At 49.7% G+C, this 27,203-nt stretch overlaps 3 protein-coding genes across 3 annotated transcripts; 1 reads left to right on the top strand and 2 right to left on the bottom strand.

Annotated features, from left to right (window-relative positions):
* Positions 1 to 2,195: 2,195 nt before the first annotated feature.
* LOC309891725 (olfactory receptor 14A16-like) lies at positions 2,196 to 3,128 on the bottom strand (the record flags this gene model as incomplete). Its single annotated transcript, XM_082786058.1, has 1 exon — positions 2,196 to 3,128. One exon carries the CDS (start codon positions 3,126 to 3,128, stop codon positions 2,196 to 2,198), a length of 933 nt encoding a protein of 310 aa, XP_082642184.1.
* A 9,886-nt stretch (positions 3,129 to 13,014) lies between these two features.
* Positions 13,015 to 14,050, bottom strand: LOC309891728 (olfactory receptor 14I1-like; the record flags this gene model as incomplete). The annotated part of the gene is made up of 2 exons (XM_082786060.1): positions 13,015 to 13,396; positions 13,757 to 14,050. 2 exons carry the CDS (start codon positions 14,048 to 14,050, stop codon positions 13,127 to 13,129), a joined length of 564 nt encoding a protein of 187 aa, XP_082642186.1. The 3' UTR covers positions 13,015 to 13,126.
* Positions 14,051 to 24,400: 10,350 nt separating this feature from the next.
* On the top strand, positions 24,401 to 25,327 carry LOC309891726 (olfactory receptor 14C36-like; the record flags this gene model as incomplete). Its single annotated transcript, XM_082786059.1, has 1 exon — positions 24,401 to 25,327. One exon carries the CDS (start codon positions 24,401 to 24,403, stop codon positions 25,325 to 25,327), a length of 927 nt encoding a protein of 308 aa, XP_082642185.1.
* Between the last annotated feature and the right edge of the window lie 1,876 nt (positions 25,328 to 27,203).

Here is a 27,203-nt window from a genome sequence, read left to right on the forward strand (position 1 = left end):
GGTGCCAGGCTTGAGTACAGAGATTTAGTTGCTGCAGCAGAAACTGTAGAAGGGTCCTTCCTTTCATTTTTCACCTCATTTCAACTTTGCAATTTCCTGTTTCATTTTTACATTCTGAGCTACGGCCGATTCACAGCAAACATCTGGAAGGAGCTGAAACGGTACCCAAATGGGCATCTCCGAGAAGACCGCCCTTGCACATGTTCACTTTGAAGCAAAAGCTTTCAGAGCATGATAGAATCATGGAATCACTTAGGTTGGAGAAGACCTCTGAGATCATTAGGTCCAACCATTAACTGTGCACCCATTAATCCTTAACTAAGAGCCTTCTCTCCTTTGGCTTCTGGCCCCAGACAAATCTGAGGGAGAACGAAGCTGAGGCCTGTACATGGAAAGGACACAAGGTGAGGCTTGGGTGTCCCCGAGAAGACAGAGCTTCAACAGCCCCAGAGGGGACTCCGGAGCGTGAGCCGAGCTCTCAGCACTCTCTCCCACAGCCTACTGTCATGCTGCTCCGCAAAGGAGCCCCACGGGAGGAGAGGGCCACCCTCAAGTGAGGTTTTGCAAATGGTGCTGGCAGCGCCTCGGGTCTCCCCTCTGGTTGCAGTCCCTCATGCCAGCATGTGGCAATCCCAGCCCTGACTGCAAAGAGCTGGGTACATCTCCGTGTGCCCCTAGAGGAGAGCTGAGCCGTGGGAGCGTTGGCATGGGGCACCCTGGCCAAAATCGGCCATCCAGGCAGTGTCAGGACCTGCCTGTGAGGAGGGCTGGCTGTGGGGAGCCTGGGCTCCGCCCAGGATCAGGAAGGGCCCGGGCCTGTGTGTGGCTGTGGCACAGCCACTTTGAACAGGGGGGTTCTCGGCTGAGCGCTGTGCAGGGTCAGTGGCGCGCTCACAGCCCTCCTGTCTGCTCCTGCTGTGCTGCTCCCCAGCTCCCTTCCCCTGCGTTCCCTGCATGGCGGGCACAGTCTGGCTGACCCCCAGCACCGAGGACCTTCAGGGGTACTTCTTGATCGTTCACAAAGTCTTGCTGTGGGTCCCTGGGTTTTGTTGTGTGGCGTGAGCATGCAGAGGAAGGATATTTTGGGAGTGGTAGTTTCATGAGTGTTTTACTGGTAGCGCCTTAAAGAATCCATACTGTTTCACATATAGATAAATGATCATAAGTAGAGACTTACTTTACTGGTGGTAATGTTGTAGTAACTTGTAATATGTAATAGTTGCTTTACTGCTAGCAGTTTGTAGTAACTTGTTATTAGGAAATTCACAGAACCAGAGCAACAAAATTTCCATGTCCTTGCGTATTACAGTATCCTGCAAACTCACTGACATGATCTTTACACACTGTGGGTCATCTAACCATCACAGGTCCTGATGTTTACAGCTTCATGATGCCTTTGGTATTTTCCTCAGAGCTGCAGGATCAACCACAGATCTGGGGCTTGGTGACAGTCCTTCTCTGCAGAGAACAGACCCAACCCACAGGGGCTGGACTGTTCAGGCTGGCAAATAGCATGAACTTAGCTTTTTGTGCTCAGGTTTGCTGCTCCTTCACACACACCCTGGCCTGTGGCTCATCTCCCTGAGGAGAAGGAGGCAAACTGCTGAAGGTGCCACACTAAAGGAGAAATATTCCACCTGTGCGAGGGATGGGTTGGTGGAGAAGAGGTTGGTGGGGATGAGCCCTGGGTTCTTTCTGCCATTCACCACTAAGGGAGGCTTGAGTCCGCAATTCAGTGTTTACAAGGCCCATAGGTGCCTGCAGTCCTGTATTCTGAAGATCCACCCTCCCTACATCATGTTTACACCTTAGTTCTCTGAATTTGGGCTCAACATTTCCAGGGACTGGGCGCCCTGCAGTGGAAGGCTGCGTTGCATACCCTGGTCTGGTTGCGGGTGTTTTTGCCAAGTGAGCAGCAGAGGCACAATCTCCAGCTGTGCCCACCTGTGCACAGCTGCTGACTGGCTGGTGTCTCCCCCTGTCCCACCACCACGGGGTGAGCAGAGATCCAAAACACACTGGGGAAGAAGAGAGGTGCATCAGCTCCACCAGTCCCTCCTCTGCAGGTCTGTGCCTGACCCCAGCAGCTCTGGGTTTGGTGAGCTGAGATGGTTCAGCAGTGGCGGTGGAGGGAGAAAGACATAGAGGCATAGTCAGGGATAAATTGGAAATGGGTTATGAAGAGATATTGGCAGCTAATAGCTACTGGAAGACTGAACCAACTTTTTCAGTGCATCCTTGAGCTCCTGGTTCCTCATGCTGTAAATGAGGGGGTTCAGTGTTGGGGGCACCACTGAGTAAAGAACTGCCACCACCAGATCCAGAGCTGGGCAGGAAATGGAGGAAGGCTTCAGGTAGGAAAATATGGCAGTGCCGACAGTCAGAGAGACCACGGCCCAGTGAGGGAAGCATGTGGAAAAGGCTTTGTGCCGTCCCTGCTGAGAGGGGATCCTCAGCACAGCCCTGAAGATCTGAGCATAGGACAGCACAATGAATATAAAACATCCAATACCTAAACAGAAGCTAAATGTGATGAGCCCAACTTCCCGGAGGTAGTCTGATTCAGAGCAGGAGAGCTTGAGGATCTGGGGAACTTCACAGAAGAACTGGTTCACAGCATTGCCATGGCAGAGCGCTAATGAAAACGTACTGGCAGTGAGCAGGATGGCAGTGAGAACCCCACTGCCCCAGGCAGCTGCTGCCATGGTGGCACAGGCTCTGCTGCTCAGGAGGGTCCCATAGTGCAGGGGCTGGCAAATGGCCACGTAGCGGTCGTAGGCCATGATGGTGAGGACTGAATACTCTGCTGACATAAAAGAGACAAACAGAAAGACCTGGGCAGTGCATCCTGCGTAGGCAATGGCCCTGGTGTCCCTCAGGGAGTTGGCCATGGCTTTGGGAACAGTGGTGGAGATGCAGCCCAGGTCAAGGAGGGCAAGGTTGAGGAGGAAGAAGTACATGGGGGTGTGGAGGCGGTGGTCACAGGTTACGGCGGTGAGGATGAGGCCGTTGCCCAGGAGGGCAGCCAGGTAGATGCCCAGGAAGAGGCAGAAGTGCAGGAGCTGCAGCTCTCGCGTGTCTGCGAAAGCCAGCAGGAGGAACTCAGTGATGGAGCTGCTGTTTGACATTTGCCACCTATGGGCAAAGTACCTGTGCAGGGAGGAAAAAAACGTGACAATTTTAGAATAGACTTCAAGTAAATTAATTTCTCAAAAAGTCTCCACTAGCTATGAACACCCCCTTTTAATTTTCTGTGTGTCCTTCCTTCACCTCTGTGTCTAGAGCTCTGGTTTTTGCTGCTCTTGTGTGCCATGAGGAGCAGGTCTTCTGCCCTCTGAGTCCAAAGGAGTCAGCCCTGCTCTGCAGCAGTGGGTTGATGGAAACTTTGGGGGAAGGTGTCAGTCCTGATGTTCACATTTGTCAGATGAAGCCATCCCTAACACAGACATGCTCATTTACTTCTGCACTCCAAGTGCTAGGGAATGGGGATGGAAACAGGCAGTTTGTGTGAATAGTGTTTATTTTATTTTATTTTATTTTTTAAATGTTACCCCTATCTCACCAGGGGACTGTACTTCCATGTCTAAACCCTCAGCATTTCTGCTGCTCTCAGGGAGAAGAGAGTGAGCCCTGAGAGGCAGAAGGATTGCCTGTGGCTCAGTGTACAGTGAGGGAGCTGCTCTGTCCCTGTAGCTCATTGTCAGCTGCCCTGAGGTTCATATTTGTGAGACGAAGTGTGATGACACTCATCTGTTACCCCAAAAGAAAGGAGACACTGCTGGGAGAAAAGGGATCCACAGCAGATCACTAAACATCTCAGCCTTTTTCAATCACGTTTCATTTAAGCATCTGAACAACATTTCACTGCTTATAGCATCTCTATGCTTCTCCATGGGTTTATCAGATAACACAAAGATGCTGAGAGTTATAGGTGTATTCTGGAGGGCATCTCACAGCTCAGAAGGATACCCTCAGTGTCCAAATGATGGCATCTTGCTATGGGAGTGTTAAGCTCATTCTCCAGCCTGACAGACAGCATTGCCCAGAGCCCCACAGGTTAGACGAAAGCTGGGGCACCTCATTCCCAAGGAGGTATCTGCATGGGAGTACCCCTGAAGTAAGTGCGTGAGCTTGCAGCTGAAGCCCCCCCTTCCCATATAACCCGACAGAAGTACCTAGAATAGCAGCAGCAAAAGGCCAGCAGAGTCAGCTGGGCATTCAGGAAAGCCTTTCCCTCCCCCAGTTGTGCAAACCACCTCTCAAGAAGTGACAGTGCAGGGCAGTCACCCTCAGCCCTGTGCTGTGCAACAGGAAATGGGCACCTGGCAGGAGAGATGCACTTTGCCTCCTCTGCTGGTTTAGTGGGCAAGGAAGTGGCTGGCTCAGGCTCTGAATGCCACAGCTATGAGGGCAGGGGCTCTGCTGGGTGGGAGGGGAGTTATGAATGGGGATACTTAACGAAGGAACCTGCACTGCAAGTGATGGCCTGGGGTGCCTATACCTCACCTGCTACCCATTTTTTTTCCATGGCAGCTCCCTCTCACTCACTGCCCATATCTCTGCTGCCTTCAACTGCCCCTGCCAGGAAATGTTTCGCTGTCCCCAGATCTTCTTCCTGTCTGTGCTCACATCCTTGCTGCTGTGCATCCTGCTCTGCCCTGCAGCCTCTGTATGTGTGCAGGAACTAAAGAGCAGGTCACAAAAGCCCTGATAAGTCGAAAGGTGATTGTGGAGCTGTCTGTCAGGTGACAGGTGGTGGGGACCATTGCTGAGATTCCTCATAAGTCTCAGAGTCTCAGCTTCTTTTGGGAGTCTCAGCCCCTTTTGCAACCTGGCAGTTGTTTCCTCTTCCCACCCAGCTGAGAACCAGAAAAAAGTGGAAGTACAGACTCAGGAAAGCACAAACTCAAGCAGCAAGCCCCCGCCTTGACTGAACGTGGGAAAAGTTCCCTGGGAAATACCTGGGGGTGCTTTGGAGCTGTGAGCAGCCTGACACAGGCAGTAGCATCTGGGCACCAGCAGGACCCTGCCCTGTCCGACCAGGGGACTCCTTCCAACCACAGCTTCTCCCTGCAGCCCCTGGGCAGCTCCCTTGGCAGCTCCCTTGGCTAAGCCTGGCAGGTGGCAGAGGTCCTGCCCCAGCACACAGCCCCTGGGTGCAGGGACCCTGCCCTGAACCACAGCCCTAGGCACCCCTGCCTGCTTCACAGTCCTTTGCACTTTTTCAGTTAAAGCCTCTGGAATGGGTATTCTTCTAAAACATTTTATGGGCTGTGGGCTATGCTGCCTTTGTGGGACCCTTACAGGCACTGCAGCATTGCTCTGCAGCCAGGAACTTACCGGCTCAAGAGCTGCAGTGTTTCTCCTCCGGAATGCTATCTTCATCCTCCCACTCCAGGCTGCCTTTAACATCTCTCTGCCTCCCTCTCCTCTCCATATGCCCTGCAGGCAGTGCCCCCAGCCCTGCTGTGCTGTGCAGAAGAGCTGAACAAGGGCAGATCTGTCTCTCTACAGCACTGCCCTCTTGACAAATCTCTGTCCCAGGAGCCCAGCCCAGCTCAGCAACAGAGGCCCAGCCCAAGGCATCACTTTCTCTGACCATCTTGGCTCCCTGGAGCTGCTCCTTGGGCTCCTGTGGAGCGAACCTGGAAACAGGATGAAGAAATCTCTTGTGTTCCCTCCACCAGCTGGGGAGAGACTATTATTGCCAGCAGTGTCATTGCTTATATCACAGAAAAAGATAGGTTTTTAGTCGTCTTTCATAGAATCATAGAATGATTTAGGTTGGAAGAAACCTTAAAAATCACCTAATTCCAACTCCCATGCCATCACAGGGACACCTTCTGCTAGACCAGGTTCCCCAGAACCCCTTCCAACCTGTCCTTGAACATGTTCTAGGACCTCACCACTCTCATAGTGAAAAATTGTTTATTAATATTTAATCTAAACCTACACTTTTTAAGTTTAGAACCATTACCCTTGTCCTAACACGACACTCCCAGATGAAGAGACCCTTCCCAGCTTTCTTGCAGAGCCTCCTTTAAGTACTGGAAGGCTGCTATAAGGTCTCCCCAGAATCCTCTCTTCTCCAGGCTGAACAACCCCAGCTCCCTCAGCCTGTTTTTGTACGAGAGGTGCTCCAACCCCTTGGTCATTCTTGTGGCCCTCCTCTGGACCCACTCAAACAGCCCCCTCAAGAGCCAGCAGGCTGGGGGTGGGGACATCACCAGGATGGGGATAGGACATTACCAGGGCAGCTGACTTAAAGCAACCAAAGGGATAGTCCATACCATATGATGTCACACTCAACAATAGCATGGGGGAAAGGAGTGTGTGGGGGTTGGCTCTTGTTATGAAGATGTCTGTCCTCCCAAAGATCTGCTATGTGTATTGAGGCCCTGCTACCTGGGACATGGCCAAACATCGCTCATCAATGGAAAGTAGAGAGTAATTTCTTTTCTCTTTCTCTGTGCTTCCTCACAGTGTTTTGTTTTGTTTTTTACTTTTTTTTTTTTTTTTTTTTCCTCATTAAACCCTTTTTCAGCGAATGTGGTTGTGGTGAAGTTCAACTGCCCACCTGAGTAAAACCACCACACAGATACAGAGGATCCAAGGCCCTCTATACTTGTATTGAAAAAGAGAAATTGGCAGCATATGAAGGACTTTGAGCTGCTTCAGAAGTGGTTGGTATTGAAGCACAGATCCTCCTGGCACTCTGCCTGCCAATGCTGGGTTGGGTGTTCAAAGGGAGGGTCCTCTCTACACATCATGCAACTGATGCTGTACTGAAGGGAATTTATCACACAACTCCAGGCTGGTGTGCAACTGAAGCATTTATTGAGTATACATTCTTGCATTTTATACGCTTATCATCTCTGCACGTGCCAGTTATGCTACTTGGCAAGCTTGTTCACTGGTGGCTATACTAGCATTCACGCAACTATCATGCTCTTATTCTACTCATTGATTTGTTGTCATGTGGACCGCTCATGCTGGTTGTTTTCTCAACTCCTCAATTGTTACTTCTTCTTCGACCTTGTGCTACTTGTCTTGTATCTTATCTTGCATTTTTCTGCTAGCTACTTTAGTTCTGTGTCACTGGCTTCCAAACTGAGCTCCCATAATTCCCCCTTTTTGTGTTTCTATGAGCCAAGCTGATTGCACTGAGCATAAAAGCATTTTTTGGAAGCATTGAAATAAGCATGGTATGACTAACAGAATCACAATTACCATAATCAGCACTACAAATGCTCCTCTTATAAGTTCTCTCAACCATCTCCCTATTCCCAGGCTTTGCAACCATGATTCCAACCCTCACGTGCTAGTTGTTTACTTGTCTGTGAGCTCCTTGAGTTTGGATAATTGTTGGTGAATCGACTGAGAATGATCACCTAAGTTCATACAACACATGCTTTCGAATTCGTCACAAAACATGACAAGGACTTGTCATGTTTTGACAAATGCTGTACCCTAGTGTACTTTTGTTCATTATAATATCATTATAATACCAAAACACATCTCCATCCCAAAAGCTACCCACCTCCAAGGTGCGACCACCCTTCACTGAGCACGCACTCTGAATTTCTCGGAGCCTATTACTTTAAACGGAGATGGGAGAAGTTTTCACCAATCATAACTAAGATATGCTTGACTAGAGCCACTCAAGCTCCACCTAAAGATAGAAAATAATATAAATTGTCCTAAGAGGGAGGGGATGTTAGGGAAGATACCACTGTCAGGGGAGATACCATCCTGAGGGAATACAACATCCTTAGGACCCCCTGACTCCTGGGACCAGTTGATGGGCTGAGCCTCTCTTCCCCCCCCCCCCCCCCCCCCCCCCCATTTGGACGCCTTTGGGTGAGATTTGAACACTTGGTTATAAATTTTTCTAGAGTCTTTGATTCTTTTAATGCACTAATTTCTAGGCTGCGTACCTGTAACACCTGTGTATTTCATGCATGCTAGCTTGCTTTTGCAGACAGTCACTATTGCTGGCAATCCAAAGAACCTGATTATCTGTTGCTGTAATAAATCACACTTGATTGCATTGTTATAGCTCTCATTAAGTGCAACTAGGGTAAGGGTGGTTATACGTTATTGGTGAATCCGTGACCATGATAGTTCAGTGTTCTGAATCCAGCCAGACCCCTAATGGTTAATGCGTTATTGGTGAATAGCTGACTGGGCCCCTAATTGTTGATGCATTATTGATGAATCCGACTGGACCCCTAACGGTTAATGTGTTATTGGTGAATCCAACTGGACCCCTAACGGTTAATGCGTTATTGGTGAAATCTGTGATTGTGATAGTTCAGTACCCTGAATCCGACTGGGCCCATAATGGTTAATCAGCTACACCCCTTAATGCGACAAGGTGCGAGCTTGAAGTAGTTTATTAGGGACTGGGGGTTGTATGGCCAAATTGGTTAAAAGATCGGCTCGAGAGTTGCCCTCAGTGAAAATGCCTGGTAGCACAGTATGACTGCAAACATATCACACAATACGGGTACAAACGTCGCTCAACAAGGAATAGGAGCTCTTTAAATTTTAAAAACAGCATCTCATTCTGAATGTGGTGTATTTGTGCCCTTTCTATTCGTTGTACTACTCCTACAGCATATTGCGAATCCGCCACAATGTTTAGTGGTTCATTTGACCAATTTTTAAAGGCCATGATAATAGCATGTAGTTCTATGATCTGGGGGGAGCCCTGTACCAAATTGATCATGTGCTGCCATTGTCCAATTTTCTCCCACGTAACAACCGCTTTCCCTGTCTTTCCTGACCCATCAGTAAAAACAGTTTGGCCTTGTACTGGTTGCCATTGATATAGTGGCTTTGGTTCAATTCTTATATTATTATAAAATGTGATCAATTTGTGAGAGGGGAGGTGTATGTCCACTCGTCCAGTAAAGCCCATGAGATCCAGCTGCATTTCCAGGCTGTTTTGCAGGCACCAATCAAGATATTCCTTCACAATGGGTATTACAACGGTTTCAGGCTCAATTCCGGCTATTTTCACAATTCTTTCCCTGCCTCTTTTTATTAAGGCTGCAAACATCTCCACTCTTGTCACTAGTGTCTTTGTGGGTTGGTGTGGCAGAAATACCCATTCCAACAAGAGTAATGGATCGGGGGCATTTGGATCCCATTGCGCTATAAGAGCTAGGGGTTGCAGGTCCTGGTTACACAAATAAAGTTGAATAGGCAATCCTTCTGCTCATCGGTGACATTGCTGCTTCATGAGTTCTCCTTCTATGTGACTCAGTGCTGTCTTTGCTTCCTTTGTCAGTTGCTGAGGCGCGTTGATATCATTGTCACCTTTCAGGAGATCAAACAATGGGGATAATACTTGATTATTAATTCCTCAATAGTTTTGTATCCAATTAATATTACCAATGAGCTTCTGTAGATCATTCAATGTCTTAACTTCTTGTGCTATGGTAATGCTTGGGGTTGAATGGTTTGTTGTAAGATTTTCCAGCCCAGGTATTTCCACGGTGCCTCTACTTGGATTTTCTCGGGGGCTATCCGCAACCCCCATGTTTGCAGTTCTTGTCTCAGCCTCTGAACTATTTCATGGGTTAATGATTCTGTAGACGATGCTATCATCCATGGATGCTATATCATCCATGTAATGATAAATACAGGTCTTGGGATATTGTTTTCTAATAGGGGCTAGGGCTTTAGCAACGTACGTTTGGCATATGGTTGGAGAATTCTTCATCCCTTGTGGAAGAACAGTCCAGTTATATCTATCCATAGGTTCGCTTTTGTTTATTTTTGGTACCAAAAATCCAAATGGCGGTGCATCCTTAGGGTGGAGCAGAATGGTAAAAAAACAGTCCTTGAGGTCAACAATAATAATATTCCAGTTACGTGGAATCATGGTGGGAGAAGGCAAACCTGGTTGGAGAGATCACATTTCTTCCATCACCTCATTTATTTTTCTTAAGTCAAGTCGTAATCTCAATTTCCCACTCTTCTTTTTAATTACGAACACGGGCGAGTTCCGTGGACTGGTGGTTGGGACTATGTGCCCTGCTTTCAATTGCTCCTGAACAAGTTCTTGTAATGCTGTGACCTTTTCTGCGGGGAGCGGCTCTTAGAAGGATCAGACTCTTAGAAGGGCATGATGTCCATACAGTGTACATAAAAAATATGTTCGGGTAAACAGTCTGTGTTATCCCTGGCTCAGGCCATCCATGGGATTGCTTTCACTCAAGGCCCTGGGTGCTCTTGGTGAATAATGTAGGAAGATGGAGATGTCCCCGGTGCACCTCAAAGGGACTGTATTCACAGAGGGAACAGCCCCTGATTTGAACTGTATGTTGACAATTGCTATATCATGCTGTGTGTCATCGCTATGGTGTTAATGGAATTACAGGAGGAGTTACCCAGACTAATGAAGAATTAATCTTGATGGAACTGGGCAAGGGCAATGGTGATGGAACCAGACCTGGCTCCATCAGGCAACACTCCAACACCACTTTCTCCCATCCTGAAAGACCATTATGACAGATGGAGCCCAAACTCACGAACTAAACAAACTGAACAGACCTTTCAGAAGGATGGCCCATAGACTTAGTATGTTACATACATGTGCTATATCAAAGGACAGGAAAGGTGGTGGTGATTAATTGGGATGTACTGGAAAGTGTGGGACTGTGGTACTTTTACCCAGCTGGGCAACTAAACTCCACCACAACCCCTCTCATGCCCCCTCCTCAAAGGGAAAAGGGGAATAAATATGATGAAATGGGCTTAAGGGTTGAAATAAGGAAAGGGAGGTCACTCAACTATTATTGTCATGGGCAAAACAGACTCAGCATAGGGAGATTAACGTAATTTATTGCCTATTACTAACAAGCCAGAGCAGTGAGAAACTCAAAACATACTAAAAACACCTTGCCCCTATCCACCCTCTTCTACCTCCTCCCCTTAGCGGTGCAGGGGAACGGGGGCTGCGGTCAGTCCCTGATGCTTTGTCTCTGCTGCTCCTTCACGCTCACTCTCTGCCCCTGCTCCAGCGTGGTCCCTCCCACGGGATGCCGTCCTTCCTGAACTGAGCCTGCAGGGGCTGCCCACAGGCAGCAGCTCTTCAAGAACTGCTCCCACACCACTCCGTATCACAGGGCCCATTCAGCAGCAAACTGCTCCAGAACAGGCCCCCCACTGGTGGCAGCTCCCCCCAGACCCCCTGCTTCTGTGTGGGCTCCTGTCCACAGGCTGCAGCTCCAGCCCGGGGCCTGCTCCTGTGGGGGCTCTCCATGGGCTGCAGCCTCCTGCAGGCCCCATCCACCTGCTCCACCGGGGGTTCCTCCACAGGTTACTGTGTGAAGATCTGCTCCACGTGGAACCCATGGGTGCAGGGGGACAGCCTGCTCCACCAGGGGCCTCTCCACAGGCTGCAGGGGAACTGCTGCTGCCTGCCTGGAGCACCTCCTGCCCTCCTGCTGCACTGGCCTTGGGGTCTGCAGGGCTGGTTCTCACTCCTCGCTCTCCCAACAGCTGTTGTAAAGCAGGTTTCTGGTTTTATTTATTTATTTTCCCCCTTTCTTAAATACGCTCTCACAGAGGTGCAAAAAACTTTGCTTACTGGCTTAGCTATGGGCAGTGGCAGGTCCCTTTGGAGCCATCTGGAACTGGCCCTTATCTAACACGCGGCAGCTGCTGGTCTCTGCTTACAGACACCACCCCTACGGCCCCCTACTACCAAAACCTTGACACATAAACACAATACAGGAACCTGAGCATGATGTAGATTATTCAGCTTAAGTAATGGATTTTGTCCTGGTTTCAGCTACAGTAGAGAAAATTTTCTTCCTTGTAGGGGGTATGGCATCGGTTTGGATTTATGATGAAAAATGGATTTATGATTTGTGTCAATAACACACTGACGTCTTAGTTGTTGCAGAACAGTGCTTACACGGGGCAAAGGACTTTTCTGCTTCTCATGCTGGTCTGCCAGTGAGGAGGCTGGGGGTGCACAAGAAGTTGGGAGGAGATAAAACCAGAAGAGTTGATTGCAGCTGGCCAAAGGGATATTCCAGACCATTAGATGTGCTCAGGAATAAAACCTGGGGGAGTTTGACATGTGAGCTGCCAGAGCCAGGGGACTGGCAGAGCATCAGTTTGCACTTGGTAAGCAAAAGCATTGTGCATCGCTTTCTCTCTTTCTTTTTCTCTTTCTCTTTCTTTTTCTCTTTCTCTTTTTCTTCCTCTTTTTTCTCTTTCTTTTTTTTTTTTTCTTCTTTTCTTCTTTTCTTCTTTTGTTTTGTTTTGTTTATTTGTTTTCTTATTAAACCGACTTTACTACAACTTAAAAGTTCTTAGATTTTACCGTTTTCAGTTCGCATGGTGGCACTAAGCTAACATCTGTGTGCGGTTTGGCTGCCTGACAGGTTCAACCAACAACAAAAGAGTCCTGACCCAGCCCTCAGTCCCTATGAGACCATCTTGCAACCCTGATCTCAGCACACTGAGCTCATGGAGAAACTAGCAAAGTAGGAAGACTTTGTTGTCTATTTCCTGGACATGTTCTTGACAGGCACTTTGGAATAAGACATTATTCCACTGCATTCAAGCAGTGCCCTAAGGAGATCCTGTCTGAGCATGCTGAAATGCTGTTCTGGAGGCCAGCTGTGTCACTCAAGTGCCCACTGCACGTCCCTGTCTGTGGTCCCAGCATGGCCACACAGCAGCACTGGCACCAAGCTGCAGGAGCAGCCAGGCCTTACACCACCAGCAGGGCTCAAAAGGAGAGTGTGGCAGTGGCGAGGGAGCAGCTCTGCATGGACCCAGCACTGGTGCTCCTTGGCTGTACTGCTGGGCCAGGGCTTTTTTCCCCTTCACCTCTGCACATGGGCACCCCAGGAGACACAGAAAATATTTCAGTAGAGGTATATTAAATAAATAAATAAATAAATAAAAATAAATAAAAATAAATTTAATTGGTTTAAATAGAAAAGCAAAATGAAAAATGGCATTTCTTTGTGGACAGCTTTTGTAAGAATAAAACTGAAAAACAAAAAGTAACAACTCAACAACATAAGACAGACTTGGCATACCGTGCATAACATTTTGAGTGATTTGCAGAACAAAGAAAGAACTCTGTTATGTATTAAATACACCTGGTCATCAATTTCCACACAGCATCCTTAAGCTCTTTGTTCCTCATGCTGTAGATGAAAGGATTCATTGCTGGAGGCACAATCGAGTACAGAATTGCCACCACCAGGTCCAGGGATGGAGAGGAGATGGAGGGGGGCTTCAGGTGGGCAAACAAAACAGTGATGATAAACAGGGAGACAACAGCCAGGTGAGGGAGACACATGGAGAAGGCTTTGTGCTGCCCCTGCTGCGAGGGGATCTTCAGGACAGCCCTGAAGATCTGCACATAGGACAGCACAATGAAAATAAAGCACCCCAACAATAGAAAAGCAGTTACTACAACCATAACAGCTTCCCTTAAGTAGAAGTCTGACTCGGAGAGCTTGAGGATCTGAGGGATTTCGCAGAAGAACTGGTCCACAGCATTGCCATGGCAGAGAGGCAGTAAAAATATATTGGCAGTGTGCAGGAAAGCATTGAGAAAGCCACTGCCCCAGGCAGCTGCTGCCATGGTGGCACAGGCTCTGCTGCCCAAGAGGCTCCCATAGTGCAAGGGCTTGCAGATGGCAACGTAGCGATCGTAGGCCATGATGGTGAGAAGGGAAAACTCTGCTGAAAATAACAAGAGAAGCAGAAAGATCTGTGCAGCACATCCCCAGTAGGAAATGGCCCTGGTGCCCCAGAGGGAATTAGCCATGGCTTTGGGGAGAGTGGTGGAGATGGAGCCCAGGTCAATGAGGGCAAGGTTGAGGAGGAAGAAATACATGGGGGTGTGGAGGCGGTGGTCGCAGGTTACGGCGGTGAGGATGAGGCCGTTGCCCAGGAGGGCAGCCAGGTAGATGCCCAGGAAGAGTGTGAAGTGCAGGAGCTGCAGCTCCCGCGTGTCTGCGAAAGCCAGCAGGAGGAACTCAGTGATGGAGCTGCTGTTACACATTTACTCTGGGCAAGGGAGCGTGACAAAGAGAAAAAAAAAAAGACAGTGCAGTATTTAAGGACTTTGCTGACCAAAACGCATTGCAAGTTTCATAGAACACCCTCCCGCACAATATTCTCTGCCTCATTAATTTCAGGAAGAGCATTCTGCTGGTCCTTGTCTTTCCTCTGGTTTGTGCTCTGAGGGTGCCATAACAAGCAGGGGGCTGTGCTGTGGGCTCTGCAGCAGTCAGTACTGGTCTACAGCAATAAGTAGAAGGGAACCTGGAGTGATCTGAGAAGTCCATTGGCCAGGGACATTTCCCTGTTTTCAGGTCATGAGGAGAAGGTCAAATAATCTCCCCAGAAACAGCAAAGGTAATGTTGGTACTGTCTGCACGCTGAGGAGAGTTTAGGGATTTTCTTAGGTGCCTCACAGAACTGCAGCAATGCTCGAGGAGCCTTAGTCTCTAATAAAAATACTTTTACTACATTAACACTCCCTGCCTCACCATGAGATCTGTAAAATAAAAGCAGAGACTGCAGAAAATGCATTGCTGTCATGTAGTTTTTGTCTTACACTTACCTCTGTTTCTGCAGTGCTGCCTGCTTGCCAGGAGTTCCCTCCCTCCATCCCACGAGCTGTCCCAGCTCAGCTAGCCCAGCTCAGCCTAGCCCAAGGCATTTTATTGAATACTCCCGCCCCCCCCACGCCCCCCACCCCTCGCCACACACACACACACTTCCTGCCCCATGGATTTGGGCAGAGCCCATCAGCCTCAGGCACTGAGAGGAAATGGAATAATTTTCTCAAGTGGTCCACGTCTGATGCAAACTCCAAAGTTTCTTGCAATGTTAATGTGTCCCACTGACATTACTGACAAAAGCTCCCCATGGACTCATTAGAGCAGAAGTACACAGGCAGTGATGATGGGGAGGTAAAGGTGAAGTAAAGGTGGCCCTGATGCTGAGGAAATCTTGATGTGTCCCATGAAATCCAATAGTCAGGTGTTGCAGAAAGAATGGCTGAAAACATGACAGACACCAGTATGGTCAGATCATGCTCTCTCTTTATTACCCGGATAGCCTGACTTTTATAGCAAATTTATCAGGGGCGAATAGTGTCTCACACAAGATTATTGGTTGAAAGCACTCAGACAAACAACTGCAAGAAAACAACCCCACCTGCAAGAAAACAACCCCCTTGCGATTAGCAGTCACGTAGGTCTTGTCCTCGAAGCCAGCTGCTGGCAACAATATTTTTAATTCCTCAATTGGGCGGTAAGGGAACATCGTCATGGGAACTCCTCATAGTCATCCTGGTAGCTTGGTTTGCTCAGCTGAAGCAAGTCATGGCCTCCTTGCTGTTTCAAAAATACGCCAACAGTCAGGCCCTGACCCCAGCCTCTGGGAAGAGAGATCCTGTCCCTCCAGTGCAGATTAGGGCTCTTCCTGGGTCAGTTCAGTGTGGGGATGGGCAATACCAAGTTCAAGGCTACAGGAGGGCATCTCCTAGGCTCCTGGAGGGGGATGAGGAGGCAATGAGACCCTATTGCTGTAAGGATAAGGTGTCTCCTCATAGGCATCAGTGAAAGAGAAAAGAGCCAGAGACCAGCAAACAAAGCTGTTGGCTCTGTTGGGGGCTTTCAGCCTTGCAAAAGAACCTTGACCAAAACCACCACAGCATGACCTGTGCTGTCCCAAGTTTGCGCCTGTTTCCGTGCTGGCCTTAGACACCCACTGTGAATCCCCACCTTGCTCTCACCTGAGCACCTTCCTGCCTTGACTGATGTCCCTCCATCTGCCCTCAGTATACCATAAACCACAAAGTGACCTCTTGTACCACAGTTCCGTCCTTCAATAAACCTTTCTAGTCAGCCCCAATCTCACTGCCTGAAGCTGCATTTTGTGATATCCTTCCTTCCTTCCTTCCTTCCTTCCTTCCTTCCTTCCTTCCTTCCTTCCTTCCTTCCTTCCTTCCTTCCTTCCTTCCTTCCTTCCTTCCTTCCTTCCTTCCTTCCTTCCTTCCTTCCTTCCTTCCTTCCTTCCTTTCTTCCTTTCTTCCTTTCTTCCTTTCTTCCTTTCTCATTCTCTTTCCTACTAGGAGGAAAAGCACCCACACCTCTGAAACCACACATTAAGCAGTCTCTGCATACTTCTCTACTGCCTGGAGCCTCAATGCCACAGGGCCAAAGGAACCCGGGTCCCGCAGCCCCCTCACACAGGTCGTGCTCTTCAAGCCCTGAAGCCTCTCTTGGCAGACCTCCTCTCCACACTCTCCAGTTCCTTCACACTCCTGCAAAACCTGGAGCCATACCTTGGGACATACTGTTCCCAAGGTAGCAACAGCAGAGTTGAATCAAGGGGAACGACACCTCAAGTGGTCTGGGTGGCCCCCACTGCCCCTAAGGCATGTAAAGTGCCGGCCTTGCTTCCTATTGGTTGCTTATATGTACATGCTGCCTTCTTTCCAAAGGAGATTTTTAGGCACCCTGGGGTGATGCCTAAGTGCCCTGGGGAGATCCCTGACTGGTCCAGAAAAATGTGCATGGAGAAGACACTTGTGTGCTCCACTGAGACGCCTGGCTGCCTCAGCAGAAGCTATCTTGCTCCATGAAGGTTTGCCAAGATAGCTTGGTGATACTGGATTTTCTTGGTTGCTGCAGAGAAATGCTTGAGTGCTACTTGGGGACACTTGGTTACCCTAGGAAATGTTCTTTTGAGCCCAAGGAAGATGTTTGTTTGATCTAGGATAAAGCTTTGTTTCTCCAGGGAGGATTTTGGGTGCTCTAGGGAGATAGTTGGGTGTTTTCTGTGTGATGCTTGGCTCCAGCGAGATGCTGGAATGCTGTGGGAAGATGCTTGGATCTAGCCGGTTAGTGTTTGTGTCCCCTGGAGAGATGCCTGGGTGCCCACAAGGACATGCTTGAAAGACCCTGGCAGGTATTTTTGCAACCACCGAAGCACTATGGTGCCAAGGGAAGCATTTCCCATCTCCAATGAGATGCTTGTGTGTCTCAGATGGTGTTTTGGAGCCCTGGGGAGGTGCTTGGGTTCTCTAGTCAGATGAACTGTGGGGAGATTCTTGGCTACTCCAATAAGGTGTTTGTGTGTTTCAGGCAGGTGCTTCTATGCTGCAAAGAGATGCTTGGGTGCCTGGGGGAGAATTTTTGGTGCTCAAAGGAGTTGTTTGTGTGCCTCGGAGATATGCTTAAGCACCCTGACAGGTATAAGTTAGTGGGTAGGTATCCTGGGGAGATGCTCATCTACTCTAACACAATGGTTATCTGTCCTGGGGAAAATCTCAGTAATTTAAAGAGGTGCTTATGTGCCCTGGGGAGATGCTTTGGTGCCATAGAGGGTGCTCCTGGAAGATGCTTCTATTCCCAGGGGTCATTTTCGATTTCCCTATGGAGGTGCTTGACTTCTCCGGGGAGGTGCCTGAAGTCTCATTGGAAACAATCTTGTGCTTTCAGGATGTGCTTGGGTCCTCCTAATAAGATGGGTTTGTGATCTGGGGAGATGCTTGGGTGCTCCATGGAGATGCCTGTGTGCTGCAGGGAGAAGCCGGGTTACCCTTGGGACATTCATGTGTGCCTAAGGGTGTGATGGCAATGATTTGTTTTCTGGGGAGGATCTTGAATGCACTGCCCTGGGGCACCCTCAAATATCTCCTGGGAGTCCCAGCATCTTTCCAAACCACCAAAGGGTCATCCCAGACATGATTCCAAAGAACCCAAGCATTCCATTGCATCTCCATTTAGTACCCGCTGAGCATATCTTCCAGAGGGCACAAATCTTCCTGCATAACCCACGCATCTCCTTGATATACCCAAGCACCTCCTTGGACACACAAGCATGTCCATGGGTGCCAAAGAATCTGCCTAGGTCACCCAAGAGTATATTTCAAGCACCCAGGAATGTCCCTCCAGCAATGAAGCACCTCTCTGGGGAAACCATACATTGCCCTTGGTCAGCCAAACATCTTCCTGGGTACACAAGCATCTCCCTGGGGAATCCAACCACCTTCTTGGAGGACCCAAGGAGTTTCTTGGGGTATGTAAGCATTTTCCCATGCTATCTAAGCACCTCCAGGGGCACCCAAGCACCTCCCTTGGCACCACAATCACCTGCTTGTGCATCACAATTACATCCAGGGTCACATAAGCATCTCACAGGGGTAACCAAACAGCTCTCTAAGGAATTCAACAGCAGACTTGGAGCACTCCAGCACCTCCCTGGAGAATATAGACTGCTCTCTGCAGTACCCAACCATCTCCTGGGGCATCCAAGTCTCCCCAGGGGAAGTGAGCATTTTCCTAGAGAGCCAGGGATATTCCCAGGCCATATGAGATTCTCCCCAGGGTGCATAAGCATAGCCCTGAAGCACACAAACACCTCTCTGGAGCATCCAAATTCTTCCTAGGTCACCCAAGCATCTCCCTGCAGCACAGAAGCACCTGCCTGGAAACCCAAGCACCTCACTGGAGCACCCAAGAATCTCCCCACTGCACTCCTACATCTGAGTGGAGAACCCAAGAATCTCCCCAGGGCTCCAAAACACCATCTGGGGCACACAAGCATCTCACTGGACATGGTAAGCACCTCCCTTGGCACCGAAGCTCCCCCTTGGTAATAATAAAAAAAAAGTACTAATCCTTCTATCATACTAGGAGGACCCCGGGCTCCTCTCCAAAGCACCCAATTTTTTACAGGGAGCATTCAGGCACCTCTCTGGAGAAGCCAAGCATCTCCCTGGGGAAAGCTAAAATCTCACCTGAGAATACAAGCATCTTCCTGCAGCACCATTCATGGCACCCAAGCATCTCCCTAAGGCACATGAACACCTCTTTACATCACCTGAGCTTTTCCCCAGGGTGTACAAGCAATGCACATTGATGGAGACACCAATGTGTACCCAGGGCACCCAAGCACCTTCCTGGGAGCACACAGGCATCTCTGTTGATTTACCCAGTTATTTTCCTGGATATCAACCAACACCAATCTGGCAGTCAAGAACCTCCCTGGTCACCCAAGCATCTTCCTGGACATCCCAGGATCTCCCCAGGGCAAACCGGCATCAATCCAGGGCATCCCTAAACCTTCCTAAAGCTCTAAAGCTCCCCCCAGAGCATCAAAAAATATGTCCTCAGGTCATTCAAGTATGTCCATTGGGCACCCAGGCATCTCCCCAGGTGACATGAGCATTTTCCTGGGGGACCCATGCATCTTCTATTAACACTCAAGCATTGCACACCAGATGCACTGAAAAATTGTCCCAGACCACTAAAGGGTTGTTTAGAAAAGTCAGGAACCTAGAAAGAGCACTTAAGCATCTCCTCAGGGCACCAAAGTACATCCTTCAAACACCCAAATACCTCTCAATCATTTCCCCAGAGAATGCAAGCAGCTTTACTGAGGAACAAATGGACTCACTGGACCACCACAAGATTCAGGGCACCCCAGCACCTCCAGGGAAAAGAAGGCACCAACCTGGAGCAGCCGAGCAGCTCCTTGCAGCATCCCTGGACACACAAGGATCTCCATGGAGCACTCAAGCTTTAATACCCAGGCTCCTGCTCTGGAGCACCCTAGCACCTTTGGGGGAACACAAGCACCTCTTTGGACATTTAAGCATATCCCCAGGAAAACCAAGCACCTCCTGATGATCTCAGACATCTCCCCATGGTTTGTCAAGGGAGAATCTTGGGTGCACCTCCCTGGGGCAACTTCAAGTGTCCCCTGGGAACCCCAGCATCTTTCTGAACCACTGAAGGATCTCCCAAGCATCATTCCCAGGAAGCCAAGCATTCCTTTGGAGCTCCAAAGCATGTCCTCAGGGCATGCTCCCTGCATCAGTCCTGCAGAACCTTGGAGGAGACAAGGATTTCTCTGGACACACGAGGCTCTTCCCAGGTTATCCAAGAACCACCCTGGAGCATCCTGGAATCTTTCTGGGGCAACCAAGGAGATCATTTGGGAATCCAAGCATCTTCCTGAGTTTACCCTGGCATCTCCACTGAGTACCCATACAGTCCATATTTCAGGAAACACAAAGATCTTCTTTGTTTAACCCAGGCATCTCCATAGTATCCTCGGGGAACAAAAGAATCTCCTTTCAGCAGCCAAAACACTTTCCATCAAATCATCTCTCTTGGAAAAACAAGCATCTCCCTAGGGAACAGAAATATCCTTCTGGAGGAACCAAGCATATCTGCACAGCACACAAGCCTCTCTCTGCAGCTACACAGTTTCTCCCAAAGGGACTTCCTTTGGAGTTACAATGGAAACATTTGGACCTCTCTGGAGCCTGGAAGCATCATTGCAGGGCACACGAAAACGAACCTTTTAAGGACGCAAGCATTCCTTAGGAGAAGCGAAGAATATTCCCAGGCACCCTGAGGTGTATGAAACAAGTGAGGCACAATGCAATTGCTCACCACCCACTGACCGATGCCCAGCCTATCCCTGAACAGTCCGGCCTTCCCCCCCCCCCCCCCCCGGCTAGCCACCCCTATATATTGTTTAGCATGACGTCAGATGGTATTGAATACCCCTTTGGCTAGTTGGGGTCAGCTGTCCTGGGTCTGTTCCCTCCCAGCTCCTGCTGCACCCCCAGCCTGCCCATTGGCAGGACAGAGCAAGAAGCTGAGACGTCAGAGCAGTGTAAGCACTGCTCTGCAACAACTAAAACATCGTGGTGTTATCAGCACTCTTGTCATCCTAATCCAAAACATACATGTAGTGCCCTACCAGCTACTAGGAGGAAAATTAACTCTGTCCTACCTGAAACCAGGACAGGTAGAAAGACCGATCCCCACCCTGCTACAACCTCTTAAGAGGGAGTTCTGGAGAGTGATAGGGTCTCCCCTGAGCCTCCTTTTCTCCTGGCTAAACAACCCCAGCTCCCTCAAACTCTCCTCATCAGACATGTATCCTTGACTAGATACCCTGGAAGGAGCAGACCCTCTGCTTCTGCTTACCCTTACACAAACCCTCCAGGAGGGTTTGGAGCTCCTTGAGACCATCTTGCTGACATGGGTGACTGAGGAGCTGGTGAGGTGAGGTGACCCGCAGGACTTCATCCTTAGAACTCAACATGAAGTGCTCAGGGATTTGAAAGAGGTGAGAAGGCAGAGTTGAGGTTGCTGAGAGAGGGGAAGAAGGCAAAGCGGAGGACTTGAGGTGAGCTGACTTGGGCCTGCTGAGGAGCTCCAGGGCAGGGGGAACCTTGGGAATCTCCAGCATTCAGCCAACAGAAACCTCCTGAAGATGGCAAGGAGATGTGTCAAGTGCTGCATGTGGGGCAGAAAGCCTGCATCCATCAGGGCAGAGTTGGACCCGAGCAGCTGAGGAGAGATCCTGAGGAGAAGGGCTTGGGTGCTAGAAGGTCACCATAGGAGCCAGTGGGATATGCTGACAGGGAGTAAGGCCAGCTCCTCATGGGGCTGCATTAGGGGCAGCAGGGGCCAACCAGACCACCTGAGTTATCGTCCCCCTCGACTCAGTGCTGCTCTGGCTATTTCTGGAGCAGTATGGCCCAGACTGAGTGACCTGGGCTTCTTTGGTGCAGTGATGGTGCAGTTTTTCCTCTGTAGAAAAGAGCATGAGAAAGAAAGAACATCACAAAATTCAGTTTTGGGGGTGGTGAGATTGGGGCTGAGGTGAAATGTTACTCGAAGAGCAGAGCTGTGGTGCAAGAGTTCACACAGAGGGTGTCTAGATCAGCCTATGGCTTTGTTTCATGGATTACTGAGAGTGGACAGAGAAACATCAGTCAAGGCAGGAAGGCGATCAAGTGAGAAAAAGGTGGGGAAGCAGTGTGGATGCCTAAGTCCTGAAGGGAAACAGATGCAGACATGGACAACCTGTGGTGGTTATGGTCAGGATTCTTTTGCAAGGCTGAATGTCCCCAACAGAGGGAACATCTTTGTCTACTGATCTCTGACTGTTGTATTTGTCAGTGATGCCTATGAGGAGACACCTCATCTTTACAACAACCGGGTCTCAGTGCTTCCTCATTCCCCTCCAGGAGCCTAGGAGATGTCCTCCTGTAGCCTTGTGCTTGGCATTGCCCTTACCCACTTTGCACCGACCCAGGAAGAGCCCTGGAGGGACAGGATCTCCCTTCCCAGAGGCTGGGGTCAGGGCTTGACTGTTGGACTTCATGGGACACATCAAGGTTTCCTCAGCATCAGGACCACCTTTACTTGGTCTTCGTCTCCCCGTCATCACTGCCTGCACTTTTCTGCTCTAACAAGTCCATGGGGAGCCTTTGTCAGTAATGTCCCTCAGTGGGACTCCTTAATGCTGTGAGAGGCTTTGGTGTTTGCATCTGCATTGTCTACTTGAGAAATGTCTTCCATTTCCTCTCAATGTCTGAGGCTCCTGTGGTCTACCCAAACCCACCAGGGGGAGGGGAGGGGGTCAGTAAAATGACTGTGCTGTTCAGCTGGGACAGCTTGTAGGATAGAGGGAGGGAGCTTCTGGCAAGCGGGCAGCACTGCAGAGAGACAGCTGTGTCCAGGAGCAGCTCATCTGCAAGGCGCAGCAGGGTTGGGGGCACTGCATGCAGCTGACATGGGGAGGAGAGAGGAGGGGAAGAGAATTCAGGGCAGCCTGGGTTAGGAAGACAGAGGAGTGCTTGCTGGGGGATAAATCTTCCCAGCCACCTCCCCATGGTAAGTCTCTGGGTGCAGGATAATGCTGCTGCACACCGTGCCAGGCTCTCCCGGAGCTGCCACATCCCTCAGTTGATGGGAGCTGTCAGGAGGATGCTTGGTGTTGGAATTGAAGGTCATGCAGGGCTTGTGTGTTGCAGGGTCAGTGTGCAGGGACCAAGGGCTCCCTTCTCTTTGGGCTGGCTGCAGGCTGTGCAGCCAGAGGTGCAGGCAGGGGTGCCCAGGGCTGTGGTGCAGAGCAGGGTCCCTGCTGTGCCCCAGGGGCTGTGTGCCAGGGCAGGGCCTCTGCCACCTACCAGGCACAGCACTCAGCCTGCCTGGGGAGCTGCCCAGGGCACTGCAGGGAGAAGCTGTAGGTGGAAGGAGCCCCCCCGGCAGAGCAGGGCAGGGTCCTGCTGCTGCCCAGAGCCTGCTGCCTGGAGCAGGCTGCTCACAGTCCCACACCTCCCCAGGGCATTTCCCAGCAAAACTGCAAGGAAAGAGCTACCTGATGGCATTGCAGATTTTACAATCTTCTATTTTCCTGCCCATGTGCTGAAGCAGTCTGATGGTAATGGAGTAATAGCGTCCATATTAAAGACTAAGGCTCCTTGAGCATTGCTGTAGGTATGAGGCACCTCACACACCTCAGCATACAAAGAGTACCAATGTCACCTTTACTGTTTCTTAGGGAGTTATTAGACCTGCTCCTCATGTTCTGCAAACAGGGAGATGTTCCTGGCCACTGGACTTCTCAGTGTACTGGGTCTGGCTGGGATGTTAACTTCCCCTGCAGCAGCCCATACAGTGCTGTGCTTTGCATTTGTAGCTAGAACAGCAATGTTGTCACACCAGCGTTGTTTTTGCTGCTGAGCACTGCTGGCAGAGCATCAGGACTCTCTCTAACCCTCCTAAGGGGTGGGCAAAAAAAGTGAGAAAAGAAACATCACCAAGGCAACTGACCTAAACCAACCAAAGGGATATTCCATACCATATGATGTCACATTCAGCAATAAAAGGTGGAAAAAGGAAGAAGAGGGGAGGGGTGGGCTCTCGTGAAAATGTCGGTCCTCCGCCTGAACGCTGGCTACATGCGTTGAGGCCCTGCTTCAAGGACATGGTCAAGCGTCGCTCATTTGTGGGCAGTAGAGAGTAAGTTCTTTCCTCTGCACTTCCACATAGCCTCTATTTGTTTTTGTTTTTGTTTTGTTTTTTCCCTTTCCCCCTCTTTTTTCCCCTTTCCTTTTTTTTCCTTTAGTTAAATTGTTTAGTTAATAATAATATTTCCTTAATAATTATTATTTTTTCCTTTAATTAAATTATCCTTATCTCAACCTGTGAGTTGTTCTTTACTTTACTTCTTCCCCTCCGCATCTAAGGAGGGGGAGTGAGAAAGCAGTTGTGGTGTTTAGCTGCCTAGCACGGTAAAACCACCACACTCAGATTACTCTGGATTCTGTTCTACCTCTTGCTGTAGACCTAGACTGACTGTTGCAGAGCCCACAGCGCAGCCCCCTGCTTTGTTGTGACACTCAGAGCACCAACCAGAGGTAAGCCAAGCAGCTGCAGAAAGCTCTCCTGGAATTCAGTGAGGCAGTGTGGTGTTTGTAGGGTATTCTATGAGAGGTGCAATGGATTTTGGTCAGAGAAATCCTTAAATTTTGTACAGTCTTTGCTTCTTTTGGACAGGCTCCCTTGACCAGAAGCACTAAATGTGTAACAGCAGCTCCATCACTGAGTTCCTCCTGCTGGCATTTGCAGACACACAGGAGCTGCAGCTCCTGCACTTCTGCCTCTTCCTGGGCATCTACCTGGCTGCCCTCCTGGGCAACAGCCTCATCATCACAGCTGTAGCCTACAACCACTGCCTTCACACCCCCATGTACTTCTTCCTCCTCAACCTTGCCCTCCTCAATCTGTGCTCCATCTCCACCTCTATCCCCAAAGCCATGGCTAATTTCCTCTGGAACACCACAACCATTTCTTATGCAGGATGCACTGCACAGGTTTTTTTGTTAGTCTTTTTGATTTCAGCTGAATTATCTCTTCTCACCATCATGGCCTACGACCGCTACGTTGCCATCTGCAAGCCCCTGCACTATGGAAGCCTCCTGAGCAGCAGAGCCTGTGCCACCATGGCAGCAGCTGCCTGGGGCAGTGGGGTTCTCCACGCTGTGCTGCACACTGCCAATATATTTTCACTGCCTCTCTGCCATGGCAATGCTGTGGACCAGTTCTTCTGTGAAATCCCCCAGATCCTCAAGCTCTCCTGCTCAGACTCCTATCTAAGCGAAGTTCAAGTTCTTGTGGTTACTGCTTTTCTATTTGGGGGTTGTTTTGTTTTCATTGCGCTGTCCTATGTGCAGATCTTCAGGGCCGTACTGAGGATCCCCTCACAGCAGGGACAGCACAAAGCCTTTTCCACATGCCTCCCTCAACTGGCAGTGGTCTCCCTCTTTATAAGCACTATTATGTTTGCCCAACTGAAGCCCCTCTCCATCTCCTCTCCATCCCTGGATCTGGTGCTGGCAGTTCTGTACTCAGTGGTGCCTCCAGCAGTGAACCCCCTCATCTACAGCATGAGGAACCAGGACCTCAAGGATGCTGTGTGGAAACTGATGACCAGGTGTTTTTCATAACCAATAAACATTCTTGCCTCCCTTCTTCCGAAAACAACTGAAAACTTTACTCACAATAGACCTTGCCTGTCCTTTGTGCTGTTTTTACTTTCCAGTAGTATTATGAGTAATTTTGTTCACTTAGAAATAATATTCTTCATTTTGGTTTTCTATTTAAACAAAATAAAGTAACTTTGTTTCTTATATATTTTCTCTGAGGCCTTTTCTGTGTCTGCAGCGGCAGTACCCATGTGCAGAGGTGAAGGGTAAAGAGTCAGGCCAGGAAGCACCATCACTGGGTCCGTGCAGAGCTGCTCTCTTGTCACTGCCACCCTCTCCTTCTGAGCCCTGCTGGTGGTGTAAGGCTTGGCTGCTCCTGTAGCTTGGTGCCAGTGCTGCTTCTTGTCTGTGTTGGGACCACAGGCAGGGACAGGCAGTGGGCACTTGAATGACACATCTGGCCTCCAGAAGACCTAAATGCAGCTCTGATGAAAGGACTGGCTACTCCTGTAGCTTACTGTTAGTGCTGCTGTGTAGCTATGCTGGGCCTGCAGGACAAAGTGCAAGACCTGAATGCAGCTCTGGGATGTGCCTCCTTGAATCTCTGAGGTCCCTGTGCCCATTCCTCATGCCTTGGGGCATCTCAGAGGACGGCAGAGCAGCGTGATGTGCCACAGGGCTGAGGTGCCTCCCAGCCTCTGGCAGTGGCTACAGGAGCCAGAGTGACACTGCAAGCACTGCAGTGCACTGCCTGTGTGTGTGCAAGGCAGGGGACTTGTGTCTCTGAACAGCCCTGTGTATGAACAGTGCATGAGGCCAGCTCAGATGTGGGCACCTCACAGAGCCCTGGCATTTCTCTGGGTGTGTGACCTCAGTCTTCTGTCACCCTCCTTGCACAGGTTCATTGCATGTAGCCCTCTCTGCTATGTCAGCTACCCTGCCTTTCTGGACTGGTGGTGACAGCCAACTGGTGGCTGTTGGTGATAGCCAACATGGCTTCTCTAGGGACAGATCATGCCTGTCAACTCTGGTGGCCTTCTACAATGGGCTTACAGCACTGGTGGTACAAAATTTATCAGTGACATGGACTGCGTGATTGAGTGTAGTCTCAGTGAGTTTGCTGAAGACACCAAGCTGGGTGGTGCAGTTGACACGCAGCAGGGAAGGGATGCCATCCACAGGGACCTGGACAGCCTTGAGAGGGGGGCCTGTGAGAACCTCATGACATTCAACAAGGCCAAGGTCCTGAAACTGGGTTGGGGCAATCCCAAGCACAAATACCAGCTGGGTGGAGAATGGATCGAGAGCAACTCTGAGGAGAAGGACCTAGGGATTTTGGTGGATGAGAAGCTCAACATTGATCACAGGGCTGGAACACCAATCCTACAAAGAAATGTTGAGGGAACTGGGCTTGTTTAGTTTGGAGAAGAGAAGGCTCCAAGGAGATCTCATTGCAGCCTTCCAGTACTTAAAGGGAGCGTATAAACAGGAGGGGGAGTGTCTGTTTGATAGTGAAGTGTTGATAGTGATAGGATATGGGGGAATTGTTTTAAACTAAGACAGGAGAGATTTAGGTCAGATATTAGGAGAATGTTTTTCACTCAGAGGGTGGTGAGGCACTGAAACAGGTTGACCAGAGAGGTTGTAGATGCCCCATCCCTGGAGACCTTCAAGGCCAGGCTGGGTGCGGCTCTGGGCAGCCTGCTCTAGTGGCTGGCAGAACTCCTCAGAGCATGGCAGTTGAAATAAGATGATCTTTAAGGTCGTTTTCAACCCAGGTCGTTCTATGTGCTGACAATATGTTCTTGCAGCCTAGAAAGCCAACCGTATCCTGGGCTGCATCAAAGGAAGTTTGGCCTGCATGTTGAGGGAGGTGATTCTTTTCCTCTACTCTGCT

This window comes from Aythya marila, assembly GCF_965140915.1.
Source record: "Aythya marila genome assembly, contig: HAP1_HAP1_SCAFFOLD_180, whole genome shotgun sequence".
In the NCBI taxonomy this organism is placed as follows: Eukaryota; Metazoa; Chordata; class Aves; order Anseriformes; family Anatidae; genus Aythya; species Aythya marila.